A 22,895-nucleotide genomic window follows, 5' to 3' on the forward strand; every position below is an offset into this window, starting at 1 on the left:
CAAGTCTTATCAAGTATTTACAAATATTGTCTCATAGTCTGTGGATTGTCTCTGCATTGTTTTGACAGTGTGCCTCAAAGATCAGGTATTATTAATGTTGATGAATTCCTTAATTTATTAATTTGTTCTTTTATGTATTGTGCTTTCAGTATCAATCTAATATGCTCTTTTTCTTTTTGCTTGATGTAGAAGTTGGGGTCACTGATTTGAGACCTTTCTGCTTTTCTAATGGGGATATTTAGTGCTATAAATTACTTCTAACTACTACTTAGTGACATCTCACAATTTTTCAAATGTGTTTTCATTCAGTTCAAAATACTTTCTGGAGTAATTTTGATTCCTTCTTTGACCCATGGGTTATTTAGAAGTGTGTTAATTTCTGAGTATTTGGAAAAATTTTAAAGATCTTTGTAATATTGCTTTCTAATTTAATTCCATTGTTCTCATAAATGTCATTTAGGTCAAGTTGTTTGATAATGTTCAAATCTTTTATGGCCTTTACTGATTATTCTGTCTACTTATACCATCTGTTACTGAGAGAGGGGTATTGAAATCATCAACAGTAATTGGAAAATACAATAATTTCTATTTTCTTTGAAGCTCTGTCGATTTTTACTTTATGTGTTTTGAAACAATGTTATTAGGGGCATGAACGTTTAGGAATGTTGCAACCTCATGTTGAATTGACCCCTTTATCATTTTGTTAGCGACCCTCTTTTTTTTTTCCATTTTATTTTTTGTGCTCTGAAATCTACTTTGTCTCATATTAATGTAGCCCCTCCAGTTTTCTTTTGGTTAGTGTTGGCATGGTATATATTTCTCCATGCTTTTACTTATCTATTAATTTTGTTATATTTGATGTATATTTTATGTAGGCATCATATATTGCTTGTTCATTCAATATCAACATCTGCCTTTTAATGGCAATATTTAGGCTATTTACATTTAATGTGATTATTGATAATGATTGCATTTAAATTAATCATATTTCTATTTATCTCATCTTCTTTTGCTATTTTTCCTCTTCCATTTGGATTAATTGAGTATTTGTATGATTACATTTTTCCTCCTTTGGTGGGTTATTAACTGTAAATCTTTTATTATAATGGTTGCCTTGGGGTTTATAGTACACATCTTTAACTTACCACCATCTACCTTCAAGTGATATTTTAAAGGGATTAAATAATAAAATTTTTTACCCATAGTTACCATTTCCAACTCTTCATTCCTTTGCACAGATACGTAGTTTCATCTGGCATCATTTATTTCCTGCCTGAACTGCTTTAACATTCCTTATAGTGTAAATCTCATGTTGATGAATTCTTTTTGTAGGTATTAAGTCTTCATTTCACCTTCATTACTGAAGGATATTTTTGTTGGGTATAGAATTCTGGGGTTGACAGGGTTTTTTTCTTTCAGTACTTTAAAGAAAATGTTGCTCTGTCCTCTTCTTATTTACTACTATTTTCAATTTGAACTTGCTACCATTTTTATCCTTATTATTCTTGTCTTGTTTTCTCTGGCTGCTTTTAAGATTTTTCTCCTTATAACTGATTTTGTGCAATTTGCATATGTTGTGCCTTGGTTTAGTTTTCTTTATGTTTTTTGTCCTTGGAGCTTCTTGGATTTCTTCGTTCATAGTTTTCTTTAAATTTGAAAAATTTTTGACCATTATTCTTTAAAAAATATTCTACCTCCTCCCCACATTTTTTTTTAACTTGAAATTCTGATTATGTTTATTAGTCTGCTTGATGTCCCATAATACACTGGTGTGCTGTTCATTTTTTTATCCAGTCTTTTTTTTTTGCATTATCTCTGCTGTTTTCAAGTTCACACATCTTTTCTTCTGCAACATCTAATCTACAGTTTATTCCATCCAGTACGTTTTTTATCTCACATGTTTCAGTTTTAATCTCTAGAAGTTTCATTTAGGTCTTTTTTTACATCTTCCATGTTGCTACTTAAGTATTTGAACAAATCATATATAGTTGCAAGTGCTTTAATGTCTAGGTCAGTTTTTATGATTTGATTTTTCTCTTCATTTTGGTCATATTTTCCTGCATCTTCGCATGCCTTGTTACTTTTGATTGGAAGTGAGGCATTTTGAATTTTATGTCGTTGGTTGCTGGATATTTCTGTATTCTTATAAGTATTTGTGAATTTATTCTGGGACATAGTTAGATTACTTGGATATGGTTTGATCCTTTTGGATCATGCTTGTAAGATTTGTTAAATGGCAGTGAAACAGTGCTCGGCGTAGGGCTATTTATTTCCTGGTACTGAGACAAGAACCTAGATGTACTCTAACCAGTATTCCATGAATCAGAAGGTTTTCCCAGTCTTGAGTATCAGGCATTGTTTCTTCTAATTCTTTTGAGTGGTTCTTTCCCAGGTCTCAGCTAGTATCGTCAGATACTTGTGCTGATTAGTACTCAGCTAATTGTGTGAATAGGGCCCACTGCAGGTCTTCAGAATTCTTTCTCTGTCTGCATAGCTCTGTCCTTTCTAGTACTGTGAATTCTAGCTGCCTTCAGTTCTCCAGGTTTTGAGCTTTATCTCTTCTGCTCAGGAATTTCATTAATCTCTTCCTAGGGAGATTCCTCTTCCCTGTGCCAAGATCTGGACATTTTTCCAGATCATATGTTTGAGCAGTTATAGAGGCACATTGTTGGTTGATTTCCCTTCTCTCCGGAACTGCGGTCCTTTATTGCCTGGTGCCCAGAGTTCTGAACTATTATTTCATATATTTTGTAATTTTTTTGGTTGTTTTGGGCAGGAGGTAAATTTGGTCCCTGTTACTCCATCTTGATCAGGAATGAAAGTCTACCATGCTTTTGAAATTACCATATTTTAATTCCTGTACTGTATTTTTGTCCATATACACTCTTATATAAAGCATAAATCATGATTATAGATGAGTTAACCACTTCATATTCATTAGGATGGCTATAAAACATAACAGTGTTCACGATGATGCGGAGAAATTAGAATCCTTGTACTTTGCTAGTAGGTATGTAAAACAGTACAGTCGTTGTGGAAAACAGTATGACAGTTCCTCAAAAAGCTAAATAGAGTTACCATATGACCCAGCAATTCTGCTCCTAGGTAATTGAATTGAAGGTAGGGACTTGAACGAATTCATGTCCGTCAATGTTCATAGCAGCATTTTTCACAGTAGCCAAAGGGTAGGAACAACCCACTGTCCATTAGCAGATGAGTGGAAAAACAGAATGGGTCTCTATATACAATGGATTATTATTCAGCCATAAAAAGGAATGAAGTTCTGATACATGCTACAATACCAGAGAATTTGTACATGTTATGCTAAGTGAAATAAACCAGACATAAAAGGACAAAGAGTATGATTCTACATGAGTAGAATCTAGAATCATTCTGGAGTATGATTCTAGATATTTCAAGAGTATGAAATGTCTAGAATAGGCAAATTCATAGAGACGAACGTAAAGATTCAAGGTTACAGAGGCTGGGAGGAGGGGGAAATGGAGAGTTACTGCTTAATGGTTACAGAGTTTCTGTTTGGGGTGATGAAGAACTTTTGAAAATAGTGGTAATGACTGTACAACATTGTGAAAGTAATTGATACAACTGAATTGTACAGTTAATTAAATGACAAATTTTATGTTATGTATGACCACAATATTTTAAAATTATTAATGTAATATACTAAAAACCATTGAATTGCACACTTTAAATGGATGAAATTTATGATATATGAATTATATATCTCAATGAAGCTTTTTAAAAAAAAAAAAAGCAAATGAATATTAAATGCCTTTTTTCCCTTCCCTCATAGGTTTGTTACCTTTCTAAATTGTGAAGGATGCATGGGTTAACCAAAAAATAAATCAGAATTGGAGGACGCAGAAATTGAATCTTAGCTCCAGGAATTTTTTTTTTTTTTTTTTTTTTTTTTTTTTGTCTGCACTGCACGGCTTGTGGGATCCTTGTTCCCCAGTCAGGGATTCAACCGTGCCCCTTGCAGTGGAAGCACGGAGTCCTAACCACTGAACCGCCAGGGAATTCCAGCTCCAGGAATTTAAAAGATTGTGTAACCCTAGGCAAATTAACTTTTCTTAGCCTCTTTCATCATGTGTAAAATGAGACTAGTAATAGTAAACACACCTCTCACATATTACCTACATAAAAATACATTTTATGTTAAAGATGTGTTTTTATCCTAAAGAACTTGTGTTACCTAGACTCATTTTTATTTATTTTTTGAATTTTATTTTATTTTTTTATACAGCAGGTTCTTATTATTTATTTTATACATAGTAGTGTATACATGTCAATCCCAATCTCCCAATTCATCACACCACCACCCCCACACCCCCGCCCCCCTGCGCTTTCCCCCCTTGGTATCCATACGTTTGGTCTCTACATCTGCGTCTCTATTTCTGCCTTGCAAACCGGTTCATTTGTACCATTTTTCTAGATTCCACATATATGCATTAAATATGATATTTGTTTTTCTGTTTCTGACTTACTTCACTCTGTATGACAGTATCTAGGTCCATCCACGTATCTACAAATGACCCGATTTCATTCCTTTTTATGGCTGAGTAATATTCCATTGTATATATTTACCACATCTTCTTTATCCATTTGTCTGTCGATGGGCATTTAGGTTGCTTCCATGTCCTGGCTATTGTAAATAGTGCTGCAGTGAACATTGGGGTGCATGTGTCTTTTTGAATTATGGTGTTCTCTGGGTATATGCCCAGTAGTGGGATTACTGGGTCATATGGTAATTCTATTTTTCGTTTTTTAAAGAACCTCCATACTGTTTTCCATAGTGGCTGTATCAGTTTACATTCCCACCAACAGTGCAAGAGGGTTCCCTTTTCTCCACACCCTCTCCAGCATTTGTTGTTTGTAGATTTTTTGATGATGCCCATTCTAACCGGTGTGAGGTGATACCTCATTTTTAAATTTTAGGAATAAATATAAAGTAAGGAGGTATGGGTTCTTAGATTATACCAATCTGTTATCATTGTATCTTATGAGCCAGGCATATCACAGAAGTATTAATCATATAACTCATATGGCACCATTCCCCAGCTTCCTCCACTTATCTTTACCTGGTTATACGGTTTGTTTTTGTTTTGTTCTGAACCTATTGGTGTATTTGTTTGAATGCTGTTTCAGATTTTCTCAGCCTCCTATTTAACATTTTGCAGATGACTCTCTACCAAATTAACACCCTGGTGGAGTATGACAGATACTTGGCTTTCTTCATAGCATTTTGTTATACTTTTAATTGTCCTTTAAATTAGTTAGATTTTCAGGCCTTTCCCCCCCAACTTCTTAACACTATAACAAAGTATTTACCAAAGGAACATTTTGTTGAAATAGTTTTTTTTTAATTATATCTTAATGCATTTTTGACCAGAGATGTATTACAGCCACAGGCGTTAGTTTCTACAAAAATCCCCCTGGTCAGTAATGTGTTACGTAATATTTACTGTGAAAATGAAGGTGGTGTCACTGAATCCAATTCCAAGGCACAAAAACAAAATCTAAACCAAGTAATCCAAGAAAGGGAGCATAATACAAGGAAACAGTTGCGGAAGTACTGGAAGAGTGAAAAATAGAGGAGGATGAAGTAACTGAGTTTAACAACTGCAGTAAACCTAAGACTGTAGAGGAGAAGATAGGATCCAACTACCCAGTGGGGATGGGAACCTCAAAGGAGAGGCTGCCTGCCAAGAATAGGTACTGTGGAGCAATCATAGTCACTGCCAAAGACCCAGTCTGAAAGAGAGAGGACTACAGAAATTGCCCGTCTGCCTTCTTTCTCCTGACCTTGGACTCTCGACAGTATCTTCCACTGAATGAGCCCATCTGGAAACCTGCAGGCACAGAGGCCTGGGATATGTAATTTGCAAGAGTCAGCCCCCTGCGTGTAGAGCATAGCAGGGCAAAGCGTGGTGAGGAATGGACTGAAGATAAGCTGACAGCTGAATAAGATGGTCGTCTACGTTGCTCTAAGAAGTTGTGATGCACACAAACAGCAGCAAATCAAACATAGTGCTGATCACAGTGGGCCTGTGTTTTTGTTCACTGACTGATTTAGTTGGGATTCTCCCAGAAGCAGGATAGGAAAGAGAGAAGGAGCCGAGAAAGGGAGCAGTTGCTGGTGAAGAAGGTCCAGGCTCAACCTGATCCAGGCAGGGCTCTGGAGTGTTTGTTGCACCTCAGGGTTTTCCTTATCTTGAGCCAAGGGTGCTTGGTTTTTGAATCTCACCTTTCCCCCCAACTACCTACTGCCTACTCTAAATCCAGTGTTTTTGATACGCTCCTATTGCTTAACCCAGTTACTTGCTACATTATCTTAATCTGCATTGCTAATTATAGAGAGGCTTTGCACTTTGCACCAGGGGAAAATGAAAGGAAAGAATCTTTAATCATATCAGAGCTAAAATAAGTATTAAATGCCAGCCAGCTTTTGGGCGTCTGAGGTTTTAAATTCAATGATGTAGATTTTAAGAGGTATTTGACAAGAATCACTTAGAAGAAAAATGTATTTGCAAATCATGCAATATTCCATTTATCAGTTGAGTAGACAGTGGAAATGATACTTACTCAGTGTAACGTTTGTCTAACTTGTAATTTACAAAGTATTTTCCATACATATAATCCAACTTGATTTTCACAATATCCTTGGATACTAAGCTTAAAGGTTTTATCCCCATTTTTAAATTATTTTTAATTTTTTTGATTTTTATAAATTTATTTATTTATTTATTACTTATGGCTGTGTTGGGTCTTGGTTGCTGCACGCGGGCTTTTTTTTTTTCTAGTTGTGGCGAGCGGGGGCTACTCTTTGATATGGTGTGCAAGCTTCTCATTGCGGTGGCTTCTCTTGTTGCGGAACACAGGCTCTAGGCGCACGGGCTCAGTAGTTGTGGCGAGCGGGCTTAGTTGCTCCACGGCATGTGGGATCTTCCCAGACGGGATCAAACCCCTGTCCCCTGCATTGGCAGGCAGATTCTTAACCACTGCGCCACCAGGGAAGTCCCCCCATTTTTTTCAGAAGAGCAAAATAGCATGAGAGGTGACTTGCTTAGGGCCCACTAGTTAGGGAGTAGTAAAACAAGGCTTCTTATCCATTGAACACTCACAGAATTTCAGAAACAAAAGGAAGTGTAGCATCACATTTAATTTTATCATTTTGCAAATGAGGAACCAAGAATCCAGTGCTAGTAATTTACAGGGCAAGCTCTCAGGAACCCTCATCTCCTGGTGACCAGGCCAGTGTACTTTCTATTAGGCTGTGTCTCACATGGAGACAACCAAACTGAAATGTATTAATATTTGTAATATTTAAGTACTGTAATTTTAAAAATTCTATTAATACCATAAAAAGTGTAAAGTAAAATATTTTAAGTTCCTGTTAGCATACTTAATGTCTAACCGTGGTTTAAAACTAAAGCTCCTAGATTTCAGTACATGTGGAATGAATGCAAACCTTGCCTGTTTTTCTTTTCAGCGCCAGCATTGGATGTTGATTGGCAGAGCAACAACACCTTTGCTTCTTGTAGTACAGATATGTGCATTCATGTCTGTAAGTTAGGACAAGACAGACCTATTAAAACATTCCAGGGACACACGGTGAGAAACCTTTTTTTCCCTCCTTTAAAGTGATTATGATGAATAAGTAATGTTTCGAGTGGTTTTGAAGTGTGCATGTTTAATACCCAAAGAACAACCAAGTCTATGAAATGAAAATGTGAATGTTCACTGTTATTTTTAGAATGAAGTAAATGCTATCAAATGGGACCCAACTGGCAATCTCCTGGCATCCTGTTCTGATGACATGACTTTAAAGGTAATTCAGATAGTGGGGAGAAATGGGGTTGAGGAGTTACACAGTGTGGCTGCTCTGGCTGTTTTAAGATTGTTCAGAATGTCTCTCTTATAGTTGGGAATTATGATACTGAGGTTTGTACTATTATAAATTGTCTTCACTATTAGGGAGTCATATATTGGTACAATTAAAGGTTATTTGCACATGTAAGGATCTGACTCACAGATAGCAAAGATCTTTGTAGGATTCATGGATTTGACTGAAATTCTGAGAATTGTGTTAATTGGATTTTGTTGTGGTGTGAGTATATATCACCCTTTCTGGGAAACTGATATATAGTAGATATATAGCTTAATTGGTGAGTGAGTATAGTTGGCATGTCAGTATTCACATCTCAATATGAATTTATGTTTTTCTTGTTGCATAACTAAAAGCAAAAACTAACACCTAGCACCTATGCATATGACATACCAAAATTAAAGAAGAAAGGCATTTTGAGACAAAGAACAACATAATACTAATCTTCAAAATTAATGAAGCTTGCACCCTATGCTTCACCATGTTAACTGTATGAAAATAATTTATCTTTGACTTTACAGTGCCAGTGACTGCAGACGTGATGACCCTTATAGATAGGATAATCATGAAGGAAAACTGCTTTTCCTCTTCCCATGAACAGACTAAATGTAACCTTGGTAACCTGGTGGTTTTTTTCCTTAAATACCTGCTGTTTTTAGTTAGATAGTTTTTTCAAGCCTGGACTCCTTTGTAAACGTTGCTGGTAAAAATGCTTTTCTTCACGCTCTTGTTTGTGAGATTACTTTGCGTGCACGTGCATTATGCTTATAAAATGAAAAACTTCTTCTGGAACAGAGTATGGCACATACGAGGAAATGAAAGAAGGCCGGTGGCTATAGAGAGCCTACTGTCAGGGACTGAGTTGCAGCTAGAGAGAGAAGTTTAAATTAGAAAGTGTTAGAGAGCTTTTTTTTAGTTCTAAGAATAATAAAAGGTCATAGAATTTTAAAGCAGAAGCTAGAAGGATGGATAATGTCTAGTGAAGCCATATTTTGAGAACAAGGAACAGCAGATGAGTGAGAAGATTATGTCCAGCTTGGACAGTGCCTTTGAGTCATGCAAGTGGAGGTGCCAGGTCGGTCTGATGCTCAGAGAACAATTCTAAGCCTGACATAAAAAATTTGGGAATTCTCAATAGGTGGGTAGTCATTCAAAGCCATGGGCATGGACAAAACTGTGTAGGTGGAAATGTACAGAGTAAAAGAAGAGGAAAGCTTAAAAAAGTCTTAAGAAACTCTAGCATTTAGCAGCGCAAGAGGAATGAGACTCCAAAAGGAAATTGGAATGACCTCAGTGGAAATGGTGAGGAGAGAGAAGAGTATTTCAAGGGGGGTGATGGATGAGAGTGGTCAGTGTTATCAGTGCTATCGAACGCTCACATGAGATATCAATACATTTTGGAAACATACCTTTTGGATTTATTTACATGGAGTTATATATACCTAGGATACAAAAACATGATGTTATTGCTTCATTATCTCATTAGTTTCATTGCAGAAGTGTGAAGCACAGCTAATTTTTGTTTCTTTGTCAGTACTTGGGTTTGGTGTATGTGTGTTTGTATTTGGCAAGGTTTCCCCCCATGTCTTTACTGAATGATTTTGTTAGAAATACTGTTGGTGTAGATTTCTCTTAATTTTTGCTCAAAAATAATATGAATTATTTTTTAACCTGTATACATAGGCATGTTTTCAACTCTAGAAAGGCGTATTCTCTACTCACCATTTTAACTTTACTGCTTTGTTACTTTTCACAGTTTCTTGTATGTGGTGAATCATTTACAATTTCTGAATTTTATATGGGAAGAATACTTGACATGACATCTACTCTTAACAAATTTTTAAGTGTACAAAACAGTGTTATTGTCCGTAAGCACAAGGCAGTGAGGCAGATCTCTAGAGCTGAGATTTTATGCTTGTTGATTAGCAGCCCCTCCCTGCGACCCCACCACCTCTGGCAACCACCATTCTTTTTTTTTTTCTTTTCCATTATGTTTTTTCTTTTTTACACCAATAATTTATTTTTTATTTTTTTAACATCTTTATTGGAGTATAATTGCTTTACAATGAATGGTGTGTTAGTTTCTGTCCTTTATGGTTTATTATAGGATACTGAATACAGTTTCCTGTGCTATACTATAGGACCTTGCTGTTTATCCCCACTATTCTTTTCTTTGCTTTTATGAGTTTGACTCTTAGATACATCATGTAAATGGAATCATGCAACATTTGTCCTTAAAATTTATCCATGTTGTCACGTATTGCAGGATTTCCCCATATGTTAAGGCTGAATAATACTCCATTGTATATATATGCATTTTCTTCATCCATTCATCCATTGATGGGCACTTAGGATGTTTCCGTATCTTGGCTTTTATGAATAATGCTGCAGTGAACAAGGGCATACAAATGCCTCTTCAAGATCCTGATTTCGATTTTTTTTTTTGATAAATACCCAGAAGTGGAATTGCTGGATCATATATAGTGGTAGTTGTTAAAATTTGGGGGAGCACCTCCATACTATTTTTCATAGTGGCTACACCATTTTGCATTCATTTATCAACAGTTTACAGGGTTTCCAATTTCTCCACAACCTTGATGACATTTTTAAAAATTTTAATAGCCATCCTAACAGTTGTGAAGTGGTATCTCATAGTTTTGATTTTCATTTCCCTGATGATCAGTGACATTGGGCATCTCTTCATACACCACCTATTGGCCATTTGTGTATCTTCTTTGGAGAAATGTCTATTCAAGTCCTTTGTCCATTTTTAAATTGGGTTATTGGGTTTTTTGCTGTTGAGTTGTAGGATTTCCTTACATATTTTGGAAATTAACTCCTTATTGGATATATGGTTTGCAGTATTTTCTCCCATTCCGTAGTTTGCCTTTTTACTTTATTGATTGTTTCCTTTGCTGTGCAGAAACTTTTTAATTGTATGTAGTACCACTTGCTTTTTTTTTTTTTGCTTTCATTGCCTATGCTTTGGTGTCAACATGAATCATATTATATTTATCTGTATGTTGCTTATCTATTTTCTCTTCCTGATTGCAAAATAGTTCCTGATTCTAAATTCTAAGAGGAATTTATAATGTAGATCTTTTATTTTAAAGGACAGCATAAAAACTAATGCCTTAAGCATTGTAGGATCATTAACTGAGGAACTTACTGAATGTTGAAGTTTGTACCATCTGAAGCTTATCAAAAGTAATCTTAGAACTACAGTTAATTGAATCCTGAAGCCTCACAATAGTGAATATTTAGAAAGGACTTGAAGCTAATTTGTCATTTTTAAAAGATAAATATTAAATATATTCTACACTTTATTTGTATATATTCTCTTGATCTCTATAATTATTGTTCTGGTTACACTGCTATATTTTGGACTGGCAAGATAATATTATAAAAGTACCCTTTGTATGGAAAAATAATTACATACATTTTTCCTTTTTGCTTAGATATGGAGTATGAAACAAGACAACTGTGTCCATGATTTGCAAGCACATAATAAAGAAATTTATACTATCAAGTGGAGTCCAACAGGGCCAGGGACAAATAATCCGAATGCCAACCTCATGTTAGCAAGGTAACATTTCTGTTTTGCTTTTCCTTTATGAGTCTTTTACAAAGAAAACCTCTTATAAATATGACAGAAAATTAGGAAAAATTCCATGAAATGGGAATGTATCCTACAAGGAATATTTTTTTTTAATGGGAACCTTTAGACACAGTTTTATTATTATTTTTGGTCATAATGGATGTTTGTATCTGGAGATATCAAATAATTTACTGATAATGTCAAATATTGATTAAAACCCAAGTAATTGAGGCATAATGCAATAAAGTTTTTTCAGCATTTAAAAAAAATAAGTCAAAAACATATTTAATGTAGCATTTCAAAACTGTGGGTCAGTATAAAGGAGTTATTTAAAGAGTAAAGGAATACAGTGAATTAGCTCATTTATGTTTTCCAGTTTACAGACTTGGAGATGCCCTTAATGAAGCTGCCATTTCTCCAATTAGCTTTGTTTCCAGAACACTTTCTTCCTAACAGCACAGTCTGCTTCTCATGAGGAATCCGTGGCTAGCTGTTAGGAATGGCTGAATATTGTAGATTGGGGGTGGGGCTGAGAGTATTTCATTACTTATAAAATTTTTTTTTTTTCTCCCTTGTCAGTGCATCCTTTGATTCTACTGTTAGATTATGGGATGTAGACCGAGGAATTTGCATCCATACTCTGACAAAACACCAAGAGCCTGTGTACAGTGTAGCTTTCAGTCCTGATGGCAGGTATCTGGCGAGTGGTTCTTTTGACAAATGTGTGCACATCTGGAACACACAGGTATGTCCAAGTTAAAACAGTCAAGTATTCTTATATTAGTAAGAAGCATTTGTCTAAACAAAATTTTTTTTAGTTTTGGTTGTCATTTTGTGTCATTAATTCAGTTCTTCGTTTTTATATGAGCACTTTTTTGGGGGAATTTACAGCTAAGTAAAGATCGAAACCAGCTGAAGTGAGATTTTCATAATACGGACCGAAATTTAGAGTCTCTGTTTTATTTTTTCCAACAGTTTTGCAGACATGAAATGTGAGAGTTCAAGATGCATTTATTTAGATAAATGATACCATTTCTTTATTTTCTTAAAGAATTGTCTTTGGAGAAGGTATATATGAGCAGTTAAAAAAATGTGTTAAAGGACAAGGTTTTATGATTGAACACATAATTTATCAGAAGCGAACTTAAAACTATGTACCACCTTTTTAGGGACAATGCTACAGAGATCCTTTCTTAAAAATGGAGAAAACAGTTTTGTTGCTTTCATTATTTTAATCTTTTCAGTGTTTTAGTTTTTACATGCCAAATATTTTTTCTTTAATATCAGTCACATGGCTCTCCCTGCCCCACCCCCTGTTCAAAAATCAGATCTTTGCTGCTTGTATTATAAGCACAATAAGTTATTGTGGGTTGTTTCTCTTTGTGTTGCTGACCACCATAGTTGGTCAGCCTATTTTGCATAAATCATCATTTTCCCATATTATTTTTGATTAAGTTATACATTCAAATGGTCTCCAACACCCTCCCCCCATTATGAAAAGGTATACACTGAGAAGTTTTGCTCCCATTTTTTTCTTGATCCTCTACAGATAACTATTTTTATCGGTTTCTCTTTCATTCTTCTTGAGGTTTTTTGTAAATAAAAGCATTATGATTCTTTCATCTTATACTCCCACTGTTTTATTTTTTCATTTATATTATACTCCCTTAGAATTGGTTTTTATATATGGTGTGAGGTATAGTTCTAATTCTGTCTTTCTTTATGGATCGCCAGTTTTCTTGGCACTATTTACTGTCCCTTCACTGTTTCAGAATGTCACTTCTTCCATATACTATGTTCTTGTATGGTTTGTTCATAGATTCTCTTGTATTCCATTGATTGATACATTTGTATGTACCTGCATTGTTAGTTTAATTTTAATGACTGTAACTTTGTTATTCCCCCTCATTAAGTCTTTTTTTTTTTCCTTCAGTAGAGTTTTATAATTTCTTCATAAAGATCTTCTTTTTTACAAAATGTATTCTGAGATGCCTTACGGATTTTATTGTTACCGTGTATAGCATGTTTTAAAAAATAATATTCCTTTTACTTACTGGTGGTTGCTCATGTTTGGAACATTATGAATTTTGGCATGTTGATGTTGACTCCATCAAACCTGCTGAGCTCTCTCATTACTTCTAATTACTTCCCGGCTTGCAGGATCTTAGTTCCCCAACCAGGGATTGAACCCGTGCCCCCTGCAGTGGAAGCCTGGAGTCCTAACCACTGGGCCATCAGGGAATTCCCAATCTTTCTGTTTTGATTGAATAGCAGAGGCTTTATAGATAATCTGCTGGTTGTATACATTTTCCATCACTCATTTACTCCATTTTGAGTAAATTAATTTAAAATAAAATTTGGGTATAGAACTGTAGAGTTCTAAGGGAAGATACTGCTAGACTTCTAAGGGCATTTGAGTAACCATACTGTTTTGTTGTATCACTATTGTGTATCAAAATGTCATTTTACTTTTTTTCTTTTAAGTTTGAAAATAGCAAAATGCATCTTACGAGTTTTCAGTGCAGGAGAAAGTAATTGTCTTTTTGTCAATATGTACATCTAGTTTTTTCTTTCATTACTTGGATGATATGTTACCTAAGCATTTGACAGTTAAATTGTTACAGTCTGGTCAGAACACAGGTTTGAGTAGATGCTGAGGGTCCTTTGGCTTTTGTTAATGTGATTAGCTCTGGCTTGTTGACCATGCTGTTTCCGTTCAGTTATAGCCTGATTCAAGCTTAGAAATTGGTAAGTACTATTGAAAGACAGTGTCGGTTTTTAACCCCAAAGTTGACAGTCCTGTAGATTTTACACTCTATACAACAGCCTATCTTAGATCTCGTTGGCGCCACTCCATTCTCTTCTAATTAACTGTAGATACTTAAGGCCTCCTGTACTCTGTGCTTTTTCATTAATCTCTTAAATTGTGAGAAATTTTAGGTAGGAGGGAAACAACAGTTGAGACTTCCCATTGTGATCTTCTAGCTTAGTGATTAGCTTAGGGCTAGCTGTCTCAGAAGCTTATGTCTTGGTGCCATGTTGTGTTTAGGTAGTTCTGCTACTTCCAGTTTGAGTTTTTTAGTTCACCATGAAGCTGAGAGATACTTTTCTGGTTTGTCAGGACAGAACACTGGAAGCATATTTTTCATTATTTCTCATTTCTCACAGCAGAACCTCTGACCTTTGCCCTGTTTAATAACTGGTTTCCTAAGAGAATACATTTTTGTACTAAGTTTCAGTTATTGAATGGCAGCTGAATGATTTTGGTTTCCATTGCGGAAGGAGTAAAATAATTGAGTTATATTTATGAGTCGGCTAAATTGATGATGAAATTGGTAGTGTTCCTGGTTGTACTTTGTTTTCTTTTAACTTAAAAACATCTTTCAATAATAATGTACATATGCTCTTTTAGCTTCTTTTATAATTCTCCTAGCTTAGGGGCACTTCTGGGGTCAAAGAGACCAAAGATACCTTAGCTAAGAATGGTTATCAATACTGGAGAAGCCGTGTGTGTGTGTGTGTGTGTGTGTGTGTGTGTATGTATGTGTATGATCTGTTGAGAGCAGACTAGTGCTGTCTGTTTGTGAAAGGATCATCATTTTATGTTTCTGGTATTTCAGAACTTGTTTATTTTGAAGTTGAAGCTAAATCCTACATTGGATTGCTAGAAATAAAGCCATATAATATTTTTACCTCAGTATTTGGACATATATAATAATATATTATTTTTAAGATTCCGCTTCTCATTATTTTAGACAGGTGCTCTAGTTCACAGCTATAGGGGAACAGGTGGAATTTTTGAAGTTTGTTGGAATGCAGCAGGAGACAAGGTTGGAGCCAGTGCATCAGATGGTTCAGTAAGTATATAATGAAGTGTTTCCAAAGGGTGTGTGTGTGTGTGTGTGTGTGTGTGTGTGTGTAAGAAAGAGAGAAAGCATAGTGAATAAATGTGGCTTGTTGTGGTAGTGACTACAAAAGTGTTCTTTTTAAAAAATAAATTTTATGATATGGGTATTGACCTTTTTTACTGAAGGCTCTATACTTTTCATTTTCATTTCATTCAAATAATGTGAACAGAATTTAGGCTATCTTTGCCAGAAGAGTGCCTTCATAATCAAGAAATGGACAGTTATTTTTAGTGTACAACTTCATCACTGAAATTAAGTGTAGCACTGTGAGAGAGACTTGAATTTTTAATGCCTATTTTTGCCTTCTCTTCCTTGCAGAAGAGTGTTGGTGGCCCAGGGAAGGGGAAATAGAGGCAGTAGGGTCTGCATTGAGGAATGTGTGATACCAAGAGACTTTCAGGATGAGGTTGGCCATGTATTCACAGAAATACTAGTTACAGCCTCTAAAGTTCTGAAAGCAAAGGGAAGATGGAAAGGGGATAGCTATTAGCTGTTTACTGAAGCAATAGCTTAATGTAATGTGTAGTATCTTTCATTAAGATCCAAGAGCTAGAAAATGGTCTATTTTGAGTATATTTTTTCTACTTTTTAATTAACAGAGTAAATCTTCAGCATGTTAGCCATGGTTCTTCCTCTGTAGTATTAGCCCATGGTTGTTAACTCCATCTACTTTCAGACAATTTATCTGGTTTCTGTTGGTGCCCATTGCTATGATTACTTTTGTTTTACCAGTTTCATGAACTTGGAACTAAGAAATAGATTCCAAACTGTATAAAAATGTACAATGAAATTCTTTACACACTGGTTGATTATTTTAATTTCTTACAGGTTTGTGTATTAGACCTTCGGAAATAGCGCTACTAGTTGGAAGCCATGGACCGACTATGAATGTGTATATAGCCAAAATGACTGTCCCCGACCCAAGTACTGCTATAGTCCCACTTGAACCATGGCCAGTCCACTACAGCCAAATCTAAGAGAAATATATACATACAGTGTATATAAACAAAATTGCACCCTGAAGATGACAGAATTTTGTCACAGCTTGTGAATTCTGTTCACCAAGTGCTGGAATCTAATCTGCTGTGCCCCTAAAATAGCATTTAGAAGTTTTGGATATGAAAAACAGAAGAGAGAAAAAAATAAGCGTTATAAAAGCAGCCCATACATGTACGAGTTTTTGGATACTAATGACAGCCTTGTTTCTCCCCTTTGAATCAGCAGACACCATGGATTATATTCTTTTTTCCCTTCAGTAGTTTAGCAGTTTGTATGTACAGAGAAAACGGACTTACAAAAACTTGCAGCAGTAGTTTGTTCTTGCTTTTAAACTTTGTTTTTGGTTTAGTTTATGGATGCATGAAGTAAGGGAGTGAATCAGTTTCTTGTTTATATTTTTTTCACCTTTTAAACAAAAAATTCTTAAAAATATTTTAATGCATTCTTTTGAAGAGATAGATGTTTGGTACATTTATGGCTCCCAGAGCATATATTCGATTGGTGCATGTTGTAGAAGGGGGAATTGGAAATTAAATGGAACTATATGACTTTGGTCATGTCAATCTGTAAGACACATCAGTAAAAGGGTATTATGCTCTGTTTTTTGTTTTTGCTTTTGCTTTGTTTTTTTGTTGTGAGGTTTTTTTTGTTTTTTTGTTTTTCTCTTTGATTTTTTTGTTTTGTTTTTTGGTGATGTGGCTTAAATGCAATAGTTTCTTTTTTGGGACATATTTCTGCCAATTAAAGACTAGAAGGGCACAAAGAATTTTTTAATACCATAGAGAGAAGATGCATAAAAAAAAAATCTTCTGATGTCTTGTAGCCATAACTAAATTATGGTTAAAATGTGCACTATTGTGAAAAGGAGCAAAGTAGGGTTGGGTTTTTTTTGTTGTTTGTTTATTTGTTTCTTTTGCTTTGTTTTTTAAGAGATTAAAATGTTTCTGGATAAGGATTAGCTTCTCAAAGTGTCCATCATTCTGTGTAGAAGCTTAAATATGTAATGTAACCAAACTCCAGTATTAAAAATCTCTCATGTTATTTTTCTTTTTACAAAGCAAGATAACAACATATAACACTGCCATTACATGGCAAAATGTTTGCTACCTTAGTTTAAAAACAATCTTTAAAACAAAAGACTTGCTTCAAGGTGTTTTCACATAGCAGTGATTCAAAATTTTTTTAAAAGGTATAATTGCACTAACCTCCCTGCTGCTCTAATTCTGCATTTGTGGTACTTGTGACTACATTTTTTCAAATAATAGATAGATTTAAGCTGCTGTGTTTTGTTTTTTCAGTAATCACTACTATATCATGTCTTTTACTCTGTTTATAATATCACATATTTTCTTAAAGGTATAGGTATCAGATCAGAAACCTCCTGTGCTCATGCAACTAAAAGCTAAAATATACAGAATCTACAAATGATAGCATGGGGCTATGTTTATATGTGTGATTAACAGGGTTTGTCATGATTAATGTAATAATCCAGAAGTGTCGATTTTGAAGAGAATAGTTGTCAAATTTATGTCTCAAAGATTTTAATTAAGGAATATCATTTATTATCAAGCCTGGCAAATTTATAACACTATCTCTGTCACTAATTATTTTGAAGCTTTTACTGCTAAAATTTTAACCTATGTTTTAAGTAGAAACTGATTTAACCCAAGTAATGCAGCTTTGATTTTCAGCATTTGTTGTTTTGCTATTTTTACAAAACAGCATTGATTGAAGCAAGTCTTGGTTTTACTAAGGTAGGATAGCATTTGCTATTGGTAAAGAGAATAAATACACTTAATTTCACAATACATTGTTATGTGTACCCCAGTTGTTGTTAGTGGGGACTATGATACTGTAATAATATTTTTTAAAATTTACATCCAGAGAGGCAGTCATTCATGATGGTTTTGTGCCAGCTGTTTTTAGGGTTTTCGATCACATTATAGATATTTAGAACTATTACCCTGTGACTTATGTAGGAAACCTAATATGCTGAGTATCTGGCACTTGAAATCCTGCTTTTATTGCTGGAGGTCCACATCTGTGGTTGACCTCTGTTGTTGTTTTAAAAAAGTAAATAAAATTTTAAAAATCTGTGCAATAATTTTTAAATGTGCTCCCAGGAATAGACACAAATGTTTTGAGTATGTTTAAGCTGCATTTTCCTTTAGCGATGCATTTGTCAATTGCACTGAATTTAAATCTGAAAGTCAGAGGTGATTATTGATAGTACTTTTTGTATTTTGATATGGACAATTTATTCATTTGCATACAGTTATTGACTTTTTTCCCCCGGCTGATTAAAAGATAGTCATGAAGTTCTGCAGTATAGCTGCCAAAATAGACAGCTACATGTTTATGGTGTTGTCATCTTCTCTGTTTTTTGGGGGTTTTTTTTGTTGTTGTTGTTTGTTTTTTTTTTATCTTTAGCTATTTTACTTAAGCATAATAGCCACAGTAGGACATATAAAAGATTATAAATACAGAGCTTTATTATCCTGAAGTCTTGGGTCTTTTAAGTATAAACTATCAGAAAGGTATCCATTTTGTAGGCTTGGGTTCTTTGTGAGCATACAGTTATTTCTTTTTGCTGCTGTTCTCACCATCATCATTGCCTGCTGATGTGCCACGATGCTGCTCCGGTAGACGTAAATAAGATTGCCTCTAATTTGAGCAGTAACATGATCGTAAGAGACCAAGTTTCACAGCCTGTAAAGTTCTATTTTTGAGGTTCTTGCTTATTTTTCCTTCCTTTTTTTTTTTTTCTCTCTAAGAACTTATCTGAAGATCTACTGATTCCAGTAGATTTTCTGTGGTATTCATTATATATCATTGTTGTATAGGCTACTGTAAGAAACTTATAAGGAAAAATAGAAAGGAAAACTTGAATGAATAGAATACTCATTGATTAAAATAGAATAAGGAAAGAGCAGCTGTCACTCTTAAACATCGTAAAGGAATATCTTTTTTCTTCTCCATGTAGGAAATCCCCTAAGTTCTTAATATTTGTTCCATTCCCAATTTCCTGTCATTGATCAGGTACCATCATTGACTTTCAAGTGACTTTTAGAAGTGGTTAACTTTTAATTTCCTAATGGGTCCTTAGAGTGTATTGAATTCTGTTTTAGTTAATTATTCTCTAGGTAAGTATGTTTTAGGATTAAACACCTTTTACAGATACTGAAAGTGCCTCCTTTTGTGGTGTAAAAAACAAATTATGGTGCAAAAAGTAATCATTAGATTGAATTACATGAAGGTTTTTTGCTTTTTGACATATAAAAATGTCAAGAGAAAGGCCAAAGATTTGTACTTTTTCACTTAACTTATAAAGCACTCCTTTTTTCCTTAAACTTATTTCTGTCAAATTAGATTTAATGAGAGAGTACTATTTTTAAGGAGCTATCTGTTTATGTAGAATGATTTTGTTAAGAGTAATGTAAACTATTATTGAGTAGAGGCCTGAAGAGGAGTATGCATTTTTGCTGTTTAAAGGAATCACAAATGACCATTCTTATGTCAGCAAAAATGTTAAGTTTTACTAGATAAGTAGAAAAAATAAATCTCAAATGCAGTGCTATTTACTCTTTTCAAACAGTTTTCGTTTTCTTAAGCACATTGTACATTTCTATAGAACCCGCATTTATTCTCACATGCTAAGGACGGTACTTGCATTTGGTGAATTACTGTTGACAGTTTCCACAGAAATCCTATTTCAGTGGACCAACATTGTGGCATGGCAGCAAATGCCAACATTTTGGGGAATAGCAGCAAATCTACAAGAGACCCTGGTTGGTTTTTTGTTTGTTTGTTTGTTTGTTTTCTTCTGAATCAGCAGGGACGGAAGGGGAGTTAGGGAAGTTATGAATTGCTCCTTCCTGTAATAGCTCTGACGTGTCACATTCAATATCAGTTTTTTTTTTTTTAAACGTGATTCTAATTAAATGTAGAAGAGAGAGCAAAAAAAAAAAAAGAGAAAGTGTTCACTTTTTTAATACACTGATTTAGAAATTTGATGTCTTATATCAGTAGTTCTGAAGTATTAATAGCATTCTTTATTTCTGCCTTTACGTTGACAGTGTTGAAGCAGGGTGAATAACTAGGGCATATTTTTTTTTCTAGTAAGCTGTTTCATGATGTTTTCTTTGGAGTTTCTGGATAAGTTCAAGAAAACATTCTGCATGTTGTATCTAGTCTAATGTACTTTTCCATCTCATTACAAACAAAAACAGACAGACTGCATTTTGTAGCTCTGTAATCCCTAAATACAGAAGTAATTCTCTTCTTTCCTGACTTTGACATTGTAGCTATAATGTTCTAATTTTGATTTTTACAAATCCTTTGGGTCTAATTCTGTGAGCCTACTTATAGCACTGGATTAAAATGTCTGCATCATTTCTTTAGTTATCCAGTTAACTTTAAAACTGTTGTACAAGTGTAAACCAGCCCATGACAGTTTTTTGTACATGTTAAAGAACTTTATTGTTCAGTTTTCATGATTATTATGTAAGGAAGACTGATATAGATGTTCTATGCTGTCCTGGACCATGTTAATTACACTTATGATGTATTTTGGTTCCACATCACAATGATTTGTCCCCAATGACCCTTTTCTCCTTTCTAGGCACATTTTTTGTTGTTGTTGTTGTTGCAGTTTCCCTTTGCATTGTATTGCTTTGACAACTGTAATTTGAATCAGATCTGAAAGAGGTCCAGAATAAAATATATTTTGATATTATGTTGGCTGTGTACATATATAAAACCTTTGATATCTATGTAGTTTGTATAGACTATTTACTAGTCAAGTAAAGGGAGAGGGATGCTATTTCTTGTTTACAATTTCTTGTTTACATTTTATTGCAATTACTCCTCCAGTGTTCTTTTGTAGAATAAACTTTTTTGCTCTGAGTTAGCCTTCATAACATATAGCATGTCTATTCTCCCATACTGGTGTTACCAGTTGTAACAACTGCCATCAGAACCCAAACCACTGTATTTCATAAATATATTGTTTTACAAGATAGACACTTTAAGCCCATAGATAAAATTACAAATTTTACTATTTTATTACTTCTCATAGGAGATAAGATTTTTTAAATGAAGGGATTACTTACTATTTTTATTAAAGACTAATAGAGCATTTAATCAGCTAAGGAATAACAATTACTTTTGAATTATTTTAAAAAATCAATATTGTACTTAGAAGACATTGTTTCACATAAACAGAGACAGATTCATTTGCTTAGAGTGCATTTGAGCACAAAACAATGTGTACATGTTGTTGAAGATTTTTAGGACAGGGTGCTCAACATCCTTAATGCCCTTTTTTCTTCATAGAAACCTATTATAACTTAATAATTTTTTTCCTTAGCTAGTGGCTTATGTTGCTAACAAAGCTTATAATCTGTGAGGAAAGATACTAGGCACCTTCCAGTTTTAATTAATTCCAACTCCTTTAGAGTTACCTAGAGACTTTTTTAAAGAATCATTGAGCATATTTTTTTGTTTTCTTTTGTTTTTTTTAAAAACTTGTATTCTCCAGGTCTTCTACATTTCCCTTCCATTACCTTAAGTATAAACTACTTATGGGCATATAGCCTTGTCATGTTTTATTAAATGATAAGCTACTGCAGTTACTAGAACTTTCTGACAGCCTTTCATTTTCAAAGGGTTAACTTTTATTGCATGGCATAGATTGTTAATACTGTTCTGCATTTTACACTTTCTCCAAAAGTGTTGGACAACTAAGGATTATAATCTGTATAAGCTTGAGGTAAAACAAGTGCAGAAAGGGTTATCTGAAATTTCCTAGTTCTTACACTATACAGTAGCTCAGATTTCTTACCTATTATAATACATAGCAGGTCAAATTAAAGTTTACTGTGTCCCTAGTATATACGCTTGCAAATGCAGTGGAGGAAAAGACACTATGGACAGTAGTTTTACGGTGCTTTTCTCTGCTGTACCAAAGCTCTGTCAACAATGAAATGTTAACCCTATGCTACTTTTTCTGCATGTTTCTTCTCTTCAAATGTCATATCTCAATGCTTACTTGTCCTAACTTGTAATATTTTTGTATTAAATTTTTTTAGGAGTTCCTTGTAATTTCTTTATAATTTAAAATATATTAAACACAAAGTGTTTAGTAAAGTAAGAAGACAATTATTAACGTTTCTTGGTTGTTGGGTTTGTATGATCAATTGTGCAAACAATTCACACTTCAAGAACTAGGACCAGTGGGGTGTAATCTACACAGAAAAATATTACCACAATTCTATTAAAAAACAAGCCATCTTAATAAGTTATACAATCCAGTGTCAGAATGGGCTGCTTTAAGAGATACTGCACTACCAGAAATACCAAAATCATAGGTCGGAGGGCTCCTCGACCGCTGTGGAGGGATTTAAACACTGCATGGATACCTCAAGTAGTCAACTCTTCTTACATTAAAAATCCGGTCACACTGAACTCCGTCCGAGATCAG

The 22,895-nt window shown here is 34.4% G+C and overlaps 1 protein-coding gene across 5 annotated transcripts in view; it reads left to right on the forward strand.

The window, feature by feature from the left end:
- The window catches only part of TBL1XR1 (TBL1X/Y related 1), a 175,771-nt gene extending 154,622 nt beyond the window's left edge, over positions 1 to 21,149 (forward strand). For all 5 annotated transcript variants that reach the window (XM_082394086.1, XM_082394088.1, XM_082394090.1 and 2 more), the window contains 6 exons: positions 7,514 to 7,635; positions 7,778 to 7,852; positions 11,368 to 11,495; positions 12,087 to 12,252; positions 15,263 to 15,364; positions 16,244 to 21,149. In XM_082394086.1, coding sequence (XP_082250212.1) covers positions 7,514 to 7,635; positions 7,778 to 7,852; positions 11,368 to 11,495; positions 12,087 to 12,252; positions 15,263 to 15,364; positions 16,244 to 16,270 — 620 coding nt within the window. In that variant the 3' untranslated portion in view covers positions 16,271 to 21,149. The remainder of the gene's footprint in view (positions 1 to 7,513; positions 7,636 to 7,777; positions 7,853 to 11,367; positions 11,496 to 12,086; positions 12,253 to 15,262; positions 15,365 to 16,243) is intronic.
- Positions 21,150 to 22,895: the final 1,746 nt, after the last annotated feature.

Source organism: Balaenoptera borealis (genome assembly GCF_965194805.1).
Source record: "Balaenoptera borealis genome assembly, chromosome: 5".
Lineage (NCBI taxonomy): Eukaryota > Metazoa > Chordata > Mammalia > Artiodactyla > Balaenopteridae > Balaenoptera > Balaenoptera borealis.